The sequence below is a fragment of the Lathamus discolor genome, chromosome 20 (genome assembly GCF_037157495.1).
Source record: "Lathamus discolor isolate bLatDis1 chromosome 20, bLatDis1.hap1, whole genome shotgun sequence".
NCBI classification, from domain to species: domain Eukaryota; kingdom Metazoa; phylum Chordata; class Aves; order Psittaciformes; family Psittacidae; genus Lathamus; species Lathamus discolor.
The window spans coordinates 5,954,920-5,972,835 of record NC_088903.1 but is presented as its reverse complement, the minus strand read 5'-3'; the positions used below and the strand labels follow the sequence as shown (position 1 = coordinate 5,972,835).

Genomic DNA, 17,916 nt, shown 5'->3' with positions numbered 1-17,916 from the left:
TGTCAGTCGTGTGTCCTATCCCTGATCTCATCTGAAGAGCTGTAAACTATGGAGAAGACACCTCTGGAGGAGGAGTTTGTTTAGAGAGCAATGGCTTGAAACTGCTTCATTTTCTTTTTAATACTTAAACATCTAAAAATCGCTCAGCTGGATTTAAAAACCAAAGAAACCACCAAAACCTGAGGTGCTATCAGGCATCCAACTGGCTTTCAGAGCTGGGGCCTTTATGTCTCTGTGTTTCAGTTCTTCCATCTATAAAATGCTGCTCCCAGGCTTGACAGCCTCATGGTGCAATAATGGGAGCTGCATAATTATCCCCCTGAAGAGCTGAGGCTGGTGGGATTGTAAGCATGGAATAATCTGCTTTAGAATTTACCCTGGTAGCTGTCGTTGCTGAGAGGCTTTAATTACACTGTAATTGCTCTGATAGATGATCTCCTGTCTGTGCAGGAACTTCCTATTTCTGTTTTCCAAAACGAAAGCAGCATCTTGACTTCTGCCTTTGATATCGAAGGCAGACACAGGTCTCCTCTGTGTGCTGAGCTGGAAGTCACAGATCTTTTGCATTTAAGTTTGTTGTGTTTTCGAATGGCAAAGACATGAGTAACAACCTGAGCAGGCAGCTTTGCAGGGGTGGAGGGAATCTGTGTTAGCAGGAACGAAGAGCTGGGAAGCAGAGGCTGCAATGTCAGTAATGAACAGGGGATGCCATTTCCGTTTGAGGCAGAGGGGTGGGATGCATTTTCTCGACTTCATGCTCCTAATGATTTCTTTAATTTGGTTCATCTGTTCTCAAGATCATAGAATAATCCAATGGTTTGTGTTGGAAGGCACCTTAAAGCTCCTCCAGTTCCAACCCCCTGCCATGGGCAGGGACACCTTCCACTAGAGCAGCTTGCTCCAATCCCCATCCAACCTGACCTTGAACACTTCCAGGAATGGGGCAGCCATCTAAGATGTTGCAGTTCTGCAGATTGAATGTGGATTATTTGTGATATCCTTCTCATCAAAGGAATTATTTTCATCTTAGAATCAGATGCAACACAGTGGTACTGTGGGCAGATCTGGCATGGTCTGGCATCATTCTGATGTTACCCTGTTGCTAACACTGGGATAGGTTTGTCCTTAAGGGTGACTAATGTGTGGGTGGATATTAGCTGAATATTAGCAAGAGAGGATGGGCAGAACTGCAGACCATTCACCTCCACAACTGCAGCCTTTTTCACAGCTTCTAAGCTGAGTTGTAATTCAGGGAGTTCTCGGTATATCCTGCATTTTCCCTAAATAGCTTATTCCCCATCACATAAGAGACTTGTTCTAGAAGATGAACAACCTGGCCTTAACTTTTTGCCATACAACTGAGAGATTAAAATACAGAGCTTATAAATTGCAGGCATCAGGTCCAGCGAACTCCTACTCTTCATCAGTTATAGCTGCCATGGCCACATCAAAACCGCTTCAACGCTGATGTGAAGTTCTGAAAGGGCTGCTTCTGCCTTCATAGCTTGACACCCAGTGTCTGAGAGTGTGAAAAGCAGCGATGACAGCATGTTCCCATGGCACAGCCCAGCTCTGCAGCTGAAAGGAAAATCATCACCCACACAGATGGCACGTTCTAGGGGCTGGTAGGAGACTGTCAAGTGAATAAAGACCCGTGTGAACCTTCTTGCCTTCAGAGCAGAGAGAATTCTCAGGAGGAAGACAAAAAAGTTAATATGCAATCTCTTAAAACTCTTTTAATTGAACCAGCATGTTATTTTTCACTATTTTTTCCTTTCCATTCTGTCTGTGAGGTAGAAAACCTCACAAAGACCAGAACTGACATTGCTGCCTGTGCCCTGGGGAAGCCTTGTCCCCAGTGCTCCTTCCTTTCCTGACCCACCACTCTCTGAGGATCTGAAAGGCAGAGCAGGATGAAGAGAGCACTGACACACTGCCTGCAGGCTCAGCTGGTTCTCTGGGAGCAGGGCAGTTTTCTGCACTGCATCCAGCTTTGCCTCAGTCTCCCTGTGAGGAAAGGAGCCAGACAAGACCACGACAGAGCTACCCCTGATGCACTTTGTGGGGAGAGATGAAGTCGCTAGGCGAGAAGGGATGTGATGTGAGAACATACATTGTCCACACGTACTTCCGTTTGCCTACACACTTCCCATACCTACTTACACACTCCTGGGTTGCAAGACAGGGATGCTACCAGCACTTGAAGGGATGGTTGGCTTAGATTTTACTCATTCCCCTTGGTGCCATATATTCCTGCCCCAAGGACAGCCTTCCAGGAGAAAAGCACAGCCTGATTCTACTGATTGCATGCTTAAAAAAGCAGGGAAACGTTCCAGTCCAACGTCTTCCCCAGAAGATCCAGTGGCTCATATCAGTTTCTAAGATATGAGTTTGCTTTTCCCAGGCCTCCATATCTTAGCCTGTTCCTTACCATATTCAGCCTATTCACACTCCTTAGTGAGCAGCAGCTCTGTGTGCCTGTTGTTAGTGCTGGTCACCCAGGACTAGCCAGGAGAGTCAAGGATGGTCCTGTTTCATCAATACTGCTGAAGGCAAAATAGCAATTTGGGGCCATTCATATTAACCTGAGATTAAGTAAGTGACCTAAAATAATAGAAAATAGGGCTAAATCATAGACAAATCACAGAAAATAGGTCTGAAAGGGACTTTGGGAATGCACCTAATTCATATCCCATTTGAGGACACCTCTGCCACTTATCTTCTCTTTGTAGGAGTTTGTTCAGGCTGTTCCTCTCTAGTGCGGGAGGTTCCCTTCTTTTCCACAGGCATCTCACTCCCATTCCTTCTTTACCCAATGCATGAGTTGAATTTTTATACTGTAGGAAAAGCTTCTTTGTCCTAAACCTGAATGTTTGCTTTTCTTCATACCTGCCCTTCAAACACAACACATCTAACATCAGGATGCTTTTGTGGCTTCTCAGTCCTTTGAGACTCAAACTGTGTTTCCTCAGAGTCACATTTTCTGGGGTTTTGATCTTGTCTGTTCTTCCCTCAACTGACTTACCACTGTTCACACCCTGCTGGAGCTGCAGTGCCCCAAACCAAAGGTGATGGGCGCACCCACAGAAACTTGCTGGGTTTTTTGTCCTCCAGTTTTCCTCTTCCTGTGCCCCTTCTTTAGAAAAATACGAACTTGGCTCACGCCGAGCTAGAGCTTGTAGGTCTCTCTTTAGCATGAGTGTAAATCAGGTTTTCATTCTTTTATTATAGAACTATTTTTGCCTAAATGTGAACTTTACATTTGTCCTCACCAAATTATGCTTTTTTCCCTTTTTTTTTCCTCCCCAAACCACTCCTCCCATTTGTTAATGCTGTGGGTTCTTGCACTCTCAAGCTGTGTATTGTCTCCAGATTTGGCACCCACATTGTTCTGCTTCATTGAAATCACTGTTGGAACCATCAGGCAGTCCTGGACCAGAAGAGGCAGGGGAGAACCCAGGGGTTTCCCTTTTGAGAAGGAGCCTCTGTTTGCTCAGAGCACTGTTACAGATGGTTTCACAACCACATTTCATCTGGTCCAGGGGATAATTGCTGAAATTTCGTTCTCAGTTGTGGCATAAAGCCACCAGTCTTTGCTGCCTGCAAGTTCAAGGGTTGCAGAAAGAGAAACTCACATGCTGATGGCTTGTGCTTGTCCTGTGGAAGGTGTGATCTGGAAGTAAGATGAGTTTTGCCCTGTACCTGGTAGTGTTCAGAGAATTCCACCATTCAACCCTGTTGGTACAGGCTGTAGAAGTTTTCACTCAGCATAGTTTAAAAATTACGGAGTAATCCATGCTGCTTTTAGATATTGATACTGGGAAAGCCGTATCTGACAGTCAGGACAATGAATTACCTTGGGCTGTCTTTTATGAAGCTCCTTCTTGTTATCATTTGTCTACAGAGGAGGAGGATGTGGAACTGGTTCTGATACATAGCCAAGGTCAATCAAACTCAAATGTGTAACACGTGGATCCAGCAACAGATGCACTGCAGTGTGTGAAGGGGAGGAACATTTTATGTGCCACTCGTGTTATTTCTGTTCTAACCTTGTAATTCCTGTTAAGTGACCAAACCTCCCTCAGATGCTGGGTGCACTGACACCTCAGTGTCTCCAGGAGCAGCAGCTGTGCCTGCAGGCACTCTTCTCTTTCTGACTGAACCCACTTTGATTTGCCCCTCAGGAGCCCTATTACGTCCGTTGCATCAAGCCCAATGACAAGAAGTCACCACAGCTGTTTGACGAGGAGCGGTGCAGGCACCAGGTTGAGTACCTTGGCCTCCTGGAGAACGTGCGGGTGCGGCGTGCTGGCTTCGCCTACCGCCAGACCTACGAGAAGTTTCTGCACAGGTAGGAGGGGTGACTCCATCCAGCTCTTGGTAGGACTCAAGCTCAGGTGCTGGAGTGAGGTGTGGGATTTGGCTGTCTCCCCTTGAGTGAAGAGTAAGTCTTGAGTCCTCTGGGCTCTCAATTTCTGTGACTGAGTGTGATAACATGGGTCTAACAGGGACTCTGCTCTCCTTTTGTGGCAGTAGATGTGTGTAGAGTCATGTAGAGGCTCTACTTCTGCTAAAATCCTTTTGCTGTATTACTGTCTGCAGCAAGAAAGTGTACTGAAGTTCTTCCCCAGAGCATGACCCTCAAACCAGAACTAATTAACTTCTGTTTTCTCTCTGAGCATTGTCTAGTTGTTGCAGAGAGACAGACAGACATTTATGTGTCTTGGGAGGTGCTTGATGATGCACAGTGACACGTGCGCAGGAGAAAACCACTGGATTTTAGAACTGAAATTCTGAAGAGGGATAGCAACGTGACCCCATTAAAACGTGGCTTTAATACTTCTTGCCCTCTTAATTCCTACCAGACTTGTGACAGGTGTTTTAGATTGAAATTTGTCTTGTGGCTTCAGTGAATTAGCCTGGGTAGTGAGAATTCCACCTTGTGCTGATGAAATAGTGAATTGAGTTTTCGCTTCTGTTGTGGAATCAGGTGAGAAAAAGGCTGTGAGTGAGAAAAACATTAAACTGTATGAGCAGGTGGGATGTCATGCATTAGAAACGAAGTGCTGCTGAAAGATCTTTTGCTGTTCACAGTGGAGATTTGCCTGGATATTCGTGATACCTGAAGTGGAATGAAAGGGTCTGGCTCAGTAAATACAGCCTACAGGGCTGTGTATCAGCTTTCTTCAACATCATGCAGTGGTTAGAGCATGCTTTCACCCTCACATGTGGAATTCATTACAACTTACTCTTCAGATTTGTGTAATTACTATTAATATAAACAGCTGCTTTGTTTTTAATGAAGGTTTGATGAGCTTCTATAAGCCAAAGACCAGAAGTCATGTTTACAGCCCGTAAACCAAATCAGCCCATGGCAACTGGTTCAGCTTTCAGGCTATTGTAGCATTTGCTCTACTGGACCCTGCAGTGGGATTAATCATCTCCAGTGTGAGGGATCAGACACTGTATTTGCATATCATGGTATTGCCTTTTCCAAGTTAAAAACCAATACATAACAATCTCTTGGCCTGGATAGTGGGTTTATTTTTACCAGAATTCTTTGTTCCTTGTCTTTGGATGAGAAACCCAGAAACCCTTTTACAGGGGCTGGGGGAGATGATTTGTGGGACAAGTTGTACAGTTTGAGTGGTTTGTGAACTGGGATCGCAAGTGATCTCTGTTCCTTTATATTTAACATGCTCACTGGGAGACAGGGAACATGGAGGAGGCTCCAGGCCCTTCAGCTCTGGACTCCTGCACTGCATCAGTGGCACATCTTAAGACAGATCTGCAGTCACTCAGTGAGAGGTGATTTTATATCTGTCAGTAGGAAATTAAGCAAAGCCCAGTTAAGACCATACTAAATGTCCTTTTCAAATTTCATTTGAGCTCTGTGTGCACGACTCTGCCTTGGCCAGTTTGTAGAAAGTAAAGCCCACATATATTTTTGTTAGACCAGGAGATGTGTGTTCACTTGGTAGCTACATCTTCAATTAGGTGGAATGCACATCAGGGCCATGTGTCTTAAATAGATGTGCTGCATTCTTTTACATATATATATATACATATACATATATATATATAGCTTACTATCAAAAAAAACCTGATTGGGTTTCAGGAAGGGGTCTGTGTGTGGAGCAGGGGGAAGGACGGCGCCTGTGAGGCATCTGCAGCCATGGCCACAGGCGAGTGTAATCCAACACGGTCACGGCATCCACATGCCTGTTTCCAGGCTATGTTGAACATAGCACGTAAAAGACACCAGCTAGCTGTGACCTTTGAAGGAGGAAGAGAATTTCCTACGTCTTTTGGGCAGGTTGTCAGGTCTCTAACATCTTCCTCATCTTTTTCTGGCCTCTGTGGGCTTGTGCTGCTGCTTTGCTTGTCTTTTTTTCCCCAATGTAACTGTCTTAAGGTGGAGGAATTTCCCAGTGAATTAATTATTGCAGGAACATCATTCCTGGTGAGAATAAGAAAGAGAAACAAGTGGAAAATATTTATGCCCTGTGTGTGCCTGTATTTGAGAGAAGGAATGCTTCTGCTAACCAAGTATAAATGTAAAATCCTCTTTTGTGAGTCTGAAGATGTTTTTTAACTACTCCTGTTCTAGTAACCAGTAAGATCCCTTGTCTGCATGGTGTAACTCTAACACTGATGGTGTTCCCTGCATAGGCACCTCCTTTTTCCCCACCCCCTTCAACAGCTTATTCCAGAAGGCTAATTTGATGAATGAAAGCAGCATGATGAATAGCATCACCATGTTATTTCCATTCAGGATGATTTTAGTCCATTTAGTAACTCCTTGCAGTGCACCCTCTCCCCACTAAAATGGTTTATTTCTGCATCCATTTAATAGGAGCTGAAAATTCTGCATGTCTGAAACATTGAGATTGATGTCTGACTTGGATTGTAGGCTTTTAAATAGAGAAGTGCTTCAGATTGCTGCATGCTTATTTTATTTAGAACAGGAATGTGGGTACTATTACAGTGAAAATGTCTATTACAGTTTTTATTATGCCCATAAATCTTACGTAGAAAATTCATTGTTGCTTTGTGCCAATGTGTGTTCACCTGATCCGCTCTTTGCTGGGCTGGTAAATCGTACAGAGCTGAGTGGGATCTAGTTACTCTCATGCTTGATTTGTAATTGTCTTAGTTCCAATCTGCATTCCCTCTCCCAGTGTCAAGAGGAGCTTGAAGAGTAAGGATGGGACATAACAATTACAGGCAGTTGTGTTGTTCACAACTGTGGCAGTCAGCTATCTGCTTCCTTGGTAAACAACAGATGTTGTTAGAAGTGTGGTGAACCAGAGAAAGATGTTAGAAATGTGAAATACCAAAGTGATGAACAAGAGAAGTCCTTTGCAGGATTGTTAAATGTAGGCTTTCTGACAAGGCAGTTGATTGCAGTTGGCCGCTCCTGCACAGTGTGAGCACACCAAAGCTGCTCTTCTCACCAGAAATAAATAACATTGAAATGGAATGCTGAGAGTGTGAATAAAGGAACTGCCAAACCTGCAGGAAGACAGACAGTGGTGAGGTTTGTCATGTTGCACCAGTTTGGTGTTGATGAAGTGAACTCTTCACAAAATCATGCCTCTTGTATTCATTTTCCTTGGATTTTAAGGATCACAACTTCCTGCAGAGGATGTCTTGAGGTTCTTCTATCTATAATCAGTTTTATTAGGATTTAGATCATACTTATTTCTAAAACCTGTTGAAGGTTGGCTTTGAGAACCTGGATGACAGGTTTACATTTGTAAATCGTACCTTATAATTCCAGGTACAAGATGATCTCAGAATTCACTTGGCCAAACCATGACCTCGCTTCGGACTCAGATGCTGTGAAGAAGCTCATAGAGTGCCATGGATTTCAGCACGATGTGGCTTATGGCAAGACCAAGATCTTCATCCGCACACCTCGAACTCTGTTCACCTTGGAGGAACTGCATGCCAAGATGCTTGTGAGGATTGTCCTCTTCCTACAGAAGGTAAAGCTTCATTTACTGCATTAAAAACTTCAAGTTCCTTAAACTGCCTGTCTCTGGATGTGGTGTGATGTGCTGTGGGCTGTAGGGCCTATCAGTTTGCCAGTTACTGTTTCAAAAACTTGCTCTTTACTGAGTGAAAGCAGCTCCTGGAAACTTGCAGTAACTTGTGTGGATGAATACGTAAGAGGGAGGCACAATGGATGTTGAGACAGGCTTAAAAGCTGTGTAAAAGCTTAGTAGTGGATCTGTAGCTGATGGCAAGCGTCAGTTCTAATGGTAAAAGTCTTTGGAGTGCAGGGAAAGGACTGAATGGGGAAGACAGAGTGAGAAAAGAGGCAGGGAAAACTTTCCCCAGAGGCTTTCAAGGAAGAGAAGGGACAGGATTCCCAGATGAGCATCCTCGCTGGTGTCCTTCCTGGTGCAGCATGTGGTCTCCCTTGTCATACTACTGCATTCGTAATTACTGAGGTTTTATCAGGGCCCATGTGAAATCCCTATTGTTGTTTCTTACAACACAGTGCTGACAGGAGTATACAAACACTGGGGCCAGATGCTCGTGTGTCTGGCTTTATTAAGCTTAGAGCATCCGTATTATGGAGTCCCCTAATGTAAACCAAGAAATACAGCAAGAAGGGATGGTTTGCAGACTACTGGCAATCGTATCCTGTAAGAACCTGTAACATGTAGTAGTGGAGGTTGCAGGTGTGAGTTGAGGAGTTACAGCCCAGGAACAAGTGAAAACACTTGCACAGGCTCTGAAAAACCTGCCTCAGCAGCTTGGGTGAAAGGGTGACAGAAAATAGAAGTCCTTTAGCATTACAAAGGCTAAGACACCTCAGGCAATGCACATCAGGATCTGTGATTGTCTTTCCCCTCTGACCCTGGGATTTTGAGTTCAAGATCTTCCTGGTTTTACCCTTAAGCAGTTTTATGTTCTGTGACTTCAGGGCAAACACATTCTGAGACTTTGCTTAGAAGGGACTGTTCTGAGCCACGGGAGTTTGTTGTGACTTGGCCAGCTCTGAAATCATGGGGGTGCTTTTTGGGGCCACAACAAATAGAAGCTGGTTTTGTAACCTCAAAACCAACATACACCAGAGGGATAAAAGTACAAGAGCTGCTTTTAGTACTTGCTGAAAACTGTGTTCTGTATGAGTGTGACCTGTCTGGTAAAGAGCAACAGCTTCTGACTTTCAGAGCCACGGAAATGGTGGAACTGACTCTGTCATTAGCAGGGACTGTTGACTAGTGCAATAGTTTTAGAAACATGTTTCTTAAAATGGCATTTTTCTTTGTCAATCTTGGAACTCAGGAAACAAGAAGACTTCTGAAACCCTTTTTGCCCACCAGAAATAGAAACTGCTGACAGATGGGTATAAAAAGTTCACAGAGAAAAAGTGTGCTCTAAATCTGTGCAGTTAATGTAAACTTGCACAAACTTCCTAAGCCTAAATCACTTTTGTTGAAGAGACCCTGAAGGAGAATTTTCCTGCTGCAAGCTTTAATAGTTTTGTGAAATGCATTTCTTGTGTTTACCAGGTATTTGGTCTGATTCCTTTTCATGGAATCCCAGACTGGTTTAGGTCAGAAGGGACTTTAAATCTCCTTCAGCTCCAATCTCTGCCACGGGCAGGGACACCTTCCACTAGAGCAGCTTGCTCCAAGCCCCTGTGTCCAACCTGGCCTTGAACACTGCCAGGGATGGGGCAGCCACAGCTTCTCTGGGCACCCTGTGCCAGCGCCTCAGCACCCTCACAGGGAAGAACTTCTGCCTAAGAGCTCACCTGAGTCTCCCCACTGGCAGGTTAAAGCCATTGCCCTTGTCCTGTCCCTACAGGCCCTTGTCCAAAGCCCCTGTCTAGGTTTCCTGTAGCCCCTTTGGGTACTGGAAGACTGAATTCCAGGTCTCTTCCCTGGAAATAGCAGCATGCTTTTCCAAAAGCTTATTCTGTCTTATTCTTTTGGAGTGCAATGGGTCTGCTATGTGGGACCTCTCTCAAATACCTCTGGTAGGTTCTTCTGGATTGTTAGATGCAGTTCCACCACACTCTGGTTTTTCAGGAGGAGTTCCCCATCTGCAGCCACTTTTCTAAGCAGGTTGGTCTCGTTTGCCTCATTCAGCAAGTTCACTGGGTCATGCCATTAATCTGGAGTCTCTTCCAGTGCTGGTATGAGCAAGCTAATGAGTTCCTGCTTGAAAAAAAGCTGCAGGGGGGACACCTTGCTCCCAGGTGACCCTGGTTTTCAAATTAAATGCCTGAGGAATTGAGAGGTGACCTTTGCTGCAAGTGGAAGGTACAGTTACTGAAGAATGATTTGAAAGGCCCAGCCTGGCTGTGCTGTAAAATGGATGACAGCTTGCTGCAAGGTGAGCACTGGGCTCCTCCTTCAGCTAAAAGCCACCAGTGTGAGGCACAATGTAACAGCAACATGCCAGTTTCTGTGAGTCTGATGGCCCCTTCTTTAGATGGCAGCTTCAGAATTGCACGGTCTGGGCTGTGATCTGGACTCAGCAACCTTGGAGGAGAGCAGGGCTGAAGATTTTTGCCTGTATAAGTACCTGGGTAGGAATAATGGATCGGCTCCGGTTCTGTGAGGGACTTTGCTCTAGTGGTTTTGTGTGACATTGGACATGCTGGGTTATACATAGAATAACTACAGTGCTTTTGGGGTTTCTCTTGTTCCACAATCAACAAAAGTGATGAAAATTAAATTGCTGGTGCCTGTTGTCCTGCTGCTTCCACAACTCCTTGCCCTCTGTTCTCCTCTCCCTGGAGTGGAGAGACTAATACAACTCTGCATGGAGGCATCTTTCTCTTCTGCCAAAACGATTGAAACAGGACAGGTAGCACCATCTTTTTGTCCTCTTTCTCTGAGAGGTTCTAATTTGCCTGATAAAAGAACTGTGGGGAAAAGGGAAGTGCTCAAGATACTGAAGACTTTGAGGAAAGCGGAGTGTCCAGAGCTCCTTTTCTGTGGTTCACCTGTGTCTCTGTTCATACTGAATGTTCTTCAGCCAGGCTCTGCAGTGTTTGCAGAGTGATGGAGAGGAGCTCTTCAGAGTCCTGGAGCTTGCAACTAAAGCCAAGAAACGCTTGCAAATGAGGAAATGCTCACCACACAACTTGTCAACCAAGGAGCGGGCATTGGGTTGTGTCTGTAAGTATGTAGTTAGAGACCTTGTACAGTGTTAAATCTGGAAAATGCTTCCATTTTCTTTCCACTTTCTGTGGTCTTCTGGATTTACTGTTAGATCTCGTTCTCAGCAGTGTCAGGTCACTCCCGTGCTCATGCACCCGCCACGTTCTGCTGCCAGTAGATGGGGCAGTTGGAGACTGGCAGTGCTGCAGAAGGAACAAGCAACACAATACAAAATCAAATCAGGGTAAGGATGTGAAGAGGCCTTCTCTGTGCTCTGCAAACCTCTGGGCAGTTTTGCCTGTATCTTCATTTCTGTTCACTACTTGCTTGCAATTGTTCATTGAAAACACACATGGAAATTTAATTCTTGCTCCTTTTCCCTTTAGTTTTGCCTATAGCAACAGAGGCTGAGTGAGGAAAACTGCGATTCCATCTCAAAGGAAAGAGTTTAAATTGATCTTTTAAAAAATAATTGAGCCTTCTGTTGCATTTGAATTTAGGAAAAGGAAAAGACAACTGGAGATAAAATGTGGTGTTTTTACAATAGGCACTTGTGTGATAAAAACTGAGGGAAGATGTAAGGCGTAGCCTTCAAAGCAGCTGATCACAGGCTGGGCTCCAGGAACGTTTGTCTGCACAGGAATGATTTTAAATGGAAGAAGAATCTGCATTTAGCCGTTCTGTTTCTTGGTAGCTTTAAATGTCTACATTTCTTTAAACGTCTTCATTTCTAATTACATATATTAAGGGCTTTATTGCTGTCATACAAATCACAAGCCTTTCAAAGAGAGATTCAGTAATTATCTGAAGAGCTTCATCATGTGAGTAACCCTTAACCCTTAACATGATGCTGATTCCTTTGTTTAATGATGATAAGAGCTGGCTGCTTACGAGTTTGGTTAAATTGAATTAAAACTGACTTCCAGTGGAAGGAGATAATTTTACTTTCCTTTGTTCCACATCTCCTAAATGGCTCCTCCTTTAAATTTATCTTCAACGCTCCTTTTTCTTCTGTGATCAAATGTTAGTGAGATTCCAGGCTGTCATTTTAGTTCAGACCAAGCCCAGTCAGTAAGCAGATGTGATTTAACTGTGGCAACTTGCTGGCTTCAGGAGAATTTACCAAGTGAGAGCTGTGTCCAGTATTAGCAAACCCATATGGCAGTGGAGACGGCACTGCTGGAGTCAAATCGAGTGGTCATTTTAGGAGCACCAGCTGAGAACATCCCTGCATTTTGTGTTCTGCATTTGAGTTTATTTACTATACTTACGGTCTTGCCATCTCTATGATCACCTTCATGAATGCAAATGGAGCAGCTCTAATGTTAATGATGAAAATAAAATCAAATAAAGCTGCCATAAACCTCCCTTGCTTTTTTCTGCCCTTGGAAATGTTCCCGCAGATTCATTAGCTTTGCAGAACAGTGCTTTGTTCAAGGAAAAGAGCCCAGCCAGCACGTGCAGAATGCAAAGATGATGTATCTTGTCAATATAATTTAGTGCACTATTTCAGTGTAATTTTATCAGAGCACTACAGCTGCGGATGGTAATCACTTCACTAAATCTCTGCTGCCTAATGCAGAGGAAGCAGCGCTTGTCCCTGCCCTGCAACCCAGTACCTCCTCACCAGAGCTCCCAGAAGCCCTCCCAGCCCTGGGGGTCTGTGCAGGGCAGCCAGACAGAGCCACACGCCACGGTTGTCCCACCGTGGCCGAGTGGTATCTCCATCCCATCCCCATGCAGGGTCTGCAGCAGCTTTTATCCCAAGAGCTGTCACTCGCAGCTGCAATTTCCATGGCAACGTTCTCCAGCCCCAGCAGGGAAGAGCAGAGAGAGCGCCATGGCTGACTTGTCATCATGTAATGTTTCACCTGCCCTTTCTTCTCAGCCCCATGAGTCCTTGAAGGACAGTGCAGGGAGAAGCATTGACCACAAGGGAAGCTTTTGCTCTGACAAAGAAGGTGTTTCCATGTCAAATTATGGATGAGTAATAGCAATCTGATGTGGGTTTCATTCAGTGACCCAAATAAAAGGTGATGCAATGTGTTTGCCATCCAGACTCGGGGCATTGACCATCCTGAGGGAACTGTGAAGTTCTGAATATAAGTGGAAATAGGTATATAATTCCATGTGGATTTGTAGTGTGAACTGAGGCTGTGATCTTGAGAGGTTTTGGCAGGGAGAAGTTGCTCCCTCCAGGGGAGCAGTGGGTGTTGTGAAGGACCAAGTAAAATGGAGAGCTGGATGTATCCCCTGTGTTGACAGTGCCAGTTGCTTTGTGGCCAATCTGATCTCTCAGCAGACTGATGGACTGCTTCTCCTGTGCTGCTTGCCGCCCCTCATGCAGGGATTCATGGACGTCTGCACCATCCCCTCTCAGGTCCTCTCTTCCCACGGAGAAGAAGTGTCCTAGCTTACTTAACTGCTCCATGTTTGGAGTTTGTCCTGTGCTTCTGATTGTCCTTGTGGTCTTTACCAGCAGTAAACACTGAAGATGGTGAAATTACCTGTATTTGACACCTTCAGCATGAAAAACTGTACCTGGAGTTTTCACTGGATGAGAGAAGGCTCCTGCCTTGTAATAGCAGAAGTGTTGTTCTGGTCATTGCAATGTTTACTTCTCTAATACAGGAGCTTTGGTAGTTCTCTCCATCTGTTCATCTAAAGCTACCTCCTTTCTCCCAGCATCTTCCTTCCCTGTTCATTGCAAGGCGCAAGATACTCTGTAGAGTGCCACCACGATGGAGCCATGGGGTGAGTGCCCTTTTTCAGGACAGTGGGGCACTGCCAACAGGGCACTACTAGGGGCACCAAATGGACCTGGAAACTCACATGAGTAGGGTGGTGAAGGGTTTTTTGGAGGCTTTCAGGCTGAGCTGCAGCAGCTCAGATTTGGCCTGGCAGGAGGCTGGGAGCAGCAGCACATTGGCTGCAGCCACTGTGGAGCAGCAGAAGGTGCTGCAGGAGAAAGCCCAGAGGCTCTGCAGCAGCATGGCGGGAGCGTGCACGGGGCTCACGTGTGCCACTTGCTCACAACACCTTCCATTGTGTGTTATTGGACACATCCTGTCAGTATAATCTAATTAATCTCCAAGTGGGACCCTTCTCACTTTCCTGGCTTATGGAATATTGTTTCTCTTAAACAGAGCTATAGAATGAAGTTTTTTCAGCTGAGTCATGTGAAAAGAGAAAACAGCTTTTAGTAAATGAAGCAGCTCTTCCCACTCGCCGTTTATGTGCTCTGTAGTGTGATCTGTGAGAATGGGGAGGCTTTGATGTAAATCAATTTGCCTCAGACCTTTGCTGGAATGTGAACTGGTTTGAACTGGGAAAACACAGATCACAAGTCATGGGTGGACAGGGTGGTGGGTGCTGCGGGTGAACATCTCCTGCTCCATCCTGTCCGTGCTCTGCAAGGAGGTGCCCCCTTTCAAAAGGCAATCAGCAATAGTCTGATTAAAGCCTGCTCCAGCTTTGAGCAGTTAGAGTGCAGTGCCTCCAAGGAGCCTGGGGCAGCCCTAGTGCAGCTTCTGCTCTGCACTATTGACTTAAATATTTCATAACCTTTCCTGTTTGAGTTCCTTTAAAGCTGTGCGGGAAGGTTCACGCCTGTGTGAATTTCTAGCTGGGTTTTGGTTTATTCTTTGCAGTTTGGATGCCTAGAGGGCAGTTTGTGCTAGGGCAGCATGAAATATTGATCATGCAGCAGCTCAGGCTAGTGTGAAGGAGGCCCGGTGGGAGGAGGTGTGCTGTGTTCCAGAGAGCATGAAATAGTTTTCAGGGTTTAGTTAGTTGCAGAACTGCTCAGAAAAGATAACCCTGGTGTTTAATTTAGATGAGCTGGGTTTGTTTGCTGCATCCTGGGCATTTGTTTGCTCCCTCATATGTTTCACTTGTATGCTGGGTGGGTTTTCTTCCCCACACACAGAGACTGCAGCATTTAGGTCAAATGTAGATTATCCCTTTTGCCATGGAAGAGCTACAAGGAGGTGATCTTGGCATTCCAGGCTGGCCTGCTGGTTTTCCCTGTGTTCTGCAGGGCCCATGTGCTTGTTTTCCATTCTCTCTTGTATTGTTTTCATGGGGAAGTTTTCTCTGGAGGGGGCATGGCAGGGATGTGAGCTGGTGAGGGCACAGATGAGCCTGGGCTTCAAAAGAAAAACACCAAGCCAGGAGAACAATTTTAAAGATATTTGTACGCCATTCTCTGGGACAAGTTTGTTCTTCTCTTTGGCTTTCTTTTGGGAGGTGCTGCTACTGTGGCTGTTGGGAAGGGCCTTACTCGGAGTGAGGTTATCCAGTTATGACAACTTGATTTGAGGGCAGGCTTTTTGTGAACACTGCAGTGCTCACATGCAGCCAAGGGGCATGCCTCGGCTGGATAATTGGATTTGGAAGGCTGATGTTTGGAGCAACTGTGACACTTCCTGCTGGGAAGCCAAGTTCTGCAGCGACGCATCTGATACAACATCGGGGTGATCTGTTACTGTGCCTTTGCTCTCCAGGGGTCTGACTGGTGTAAAGAATAACCCCAGCAAGAGCCCTTCCTCAAGAGCATGCCTGCTTCCAGCACAAGGAAGCAAAATCAAGGCCTTCTGTATCTATAAAACGATTCAAAATATTTTGGAGGAGAAATGACAGAAGTGAAGCTCTGCAAAGCCTTCAACAGCTTACACAAATTTACCATGCCAGTTTTTGTCTTGAGCTCCTTTGTAACATTCAGAAGACTGCTCAGCTACCACTGGAACCCTTTGTTCCTCATTTCTATTCTTAATAAATGAAAACATGAGAAGCTGGCAGTAGGTTTTTACCCAGTTCATCTTGTTTACTGACCACACTTTCCTTGAGGTACTGTGACTCTTGAGTCTGTTCAAATGTCTCAAGCAATCCAAGTCATCTTCCCTTTTCTTTTAAAAAGGGCACAAATTACTTTGGTGCTCTTTAGGTGTTCAGTTATTTTATCCTAGTTGCTGATTCAGTCTCATTCGTAGTTTATATATCTGCCCTCAGACCTGGAAGTGCTTAGTTTTTAATCAGCCTCACACACTTCGGGTGAAATCTTTGCCCTGTGCAAGCTGGTTTAGCTTGTGGCTTCAGGAAGCCCTGAGCTTCTCAGGAGCTCTGATGCCCTTTGTATGGAAAAGTTCTTGTGTCTCTTTTATGATCTGGAGCTTATATAGAACTAAACCACAGTTACAACTGAGTGTGCTGAAAGTGACTATTAAGAACAGCATGTGTGATGCAGAGGATGCTGCTTTTCCTCAAACTGTCCAATGATTCCAAAGAATGAAGAAGGAAATGTTACATAGTATTTTATGTTCATGTAGCGTTGAGATTTTTAGTACCAGTCCACACCTTCCAATACGGAAAGGGGCCAACAAGAAAGCTGGAGAGGGGTTTTGGAGCTTATCTCAATCTCCCCTTTGGCAGGTTAAAGCCATTCTTCTTCTCCTGTCCCTATAGGCTCTTTTAACATGGGTGCTCTCTGCCTGTGGTGCTTTCCAGGCACAAAGATGACTCGCAGCAACTCTGCATGCAGCAAGCTGGGAGGATGTCGCTGTAGTATCATTTGCCTATTTACTTGCTTTTCAGTGCACGGCCAGAATAGATATTCCCAAAAATATTTTCAAAGCAATTTTTTTTTTTTTTTTAGCCAGAGTTTAAATTGTTTCTGGGTACACAACAGCGTTTTTTTCAGTGACGTTTTAACTGCATTTGATTGACCCAGAGAAGTCACTTTCTTGACAACAAAACTAATATATTGATGGATTTCAGCAGGAGTACAGAAAGGAAAAAATACCCTGCCTTTCATGGCTAAAGGTGTTTCTCCCTGCTCCCAGGTTTGGCGGGGCACTTTGGCTCGCCTTCGCTACAAGAGGACAAAGGCTGCCCTCACCATCCTCAAGTATTACCGCCGCTACAAAGTGAAGTCCTACATCCGGGAGGTTGCACGACGCTTCCACAATGTAAGGCAGATGAAGGACTATGGGAAGCACGTGCCATGGCCCACCCCACCCAAGGTGCTGCGCCGGTTTGAAGAGGCACTTCAGACCATTTACCATAGGTATAAAGGGAACCTCTTGTCTTTTCAGTCTAACCTAGAGGAGAGAACAGCTACTGCTTGTTCCAGGAAAGTTGGAAAAATGACAGAACATTAACTGGATGTCACAGATGAAGATGTCAGTGGCTTTTGGTACCCTTGAGCACACAAGTAATTACTCTGTTTCAAAGATTTAGTCAGGATGGACATTGTATTTCCTTCCTTGGCCTGTTTCTGGTTGGTTTTACAGGAAAGGAGCTGGTGCTGTTAAATGAGGGGGAGCAGAAAAGGAATCTTGACTTACTGGAGAATTCTTATAGTAAGCCAGTATTTTTCTGCAGTAGAATAAGCAATACTCCCCTGTTCACTCATTCTCCATTCTATAAAATAAAAGTATTTATGCCCTTATTACAACCTAATATCTGAAAGCTGATGACTTTGTCTCTGGTAAGTTGTAGGCAAAGGAGTTACAATTCCAGTTTGAAAAATGACAGCTTCTGGAAGTTGCTCAATGGGAGAAATGTTGGCTGGATGGGGCCTCTAGAGATCTCCAGTCCAGCCATCTGCTTGAAGGGGAATTATCACCAGTACTAGATCAAGTCAGCCTTGGGTTTTTTCCCAGCTGTCTCTTGAAAGCCATCCACAGCCTATCTGCTTCCAGAATAAGTTCAGTTACCATAACTACAACATTTGTGTTGCTAAAAGACTTTCCATAGCATTAATCCTGGAGACCTGGTGTTGCTG

At 45.0% G+C, this 17,916-nt stretch overlaps 1 protein-coding gene across 6 annotated transcripts in view; it reads left to right on the top strand.

Annotated features, from left to right (window-relative positions):
* Positions 1-17,916, top strand: part of MYO1D (myosin ID) — a 112,802-nt gene that overhangs the window by 42,865 nt on the left and 52,021 nt on the right. For 3 of the 6 annotated variants that reach the window (XR_010616758.1, XM_065699256.1, XM_065699257.1), the window contains exons 15-17: positions 4,185-4,351; positions 7,784-7,991; positions 16,973-17,196. Coding sequence is in view for 5 of the 6 variants with exons in the window: in XM_065699256.1 (XP_065555328.1) it covers positions 4,185-4,351; positions 7,784-7,991; positions 16,973-17,196 (599 nt within the window). In the remaining variant the exon portion in view is untranslated. Of the gene's footprint in view, positions 1-4,184; positions 4,352-7,783; positions 7,992-11,007; positions 11,095-16,972; positions 17,197-17,224; positions 17,470-17,916 lie in introns of those variants that run through there. The other 3 variants (XM_065699259.1, XM_065699260.1, XM_065699261.1) reach the window with 3 other exon arrangements.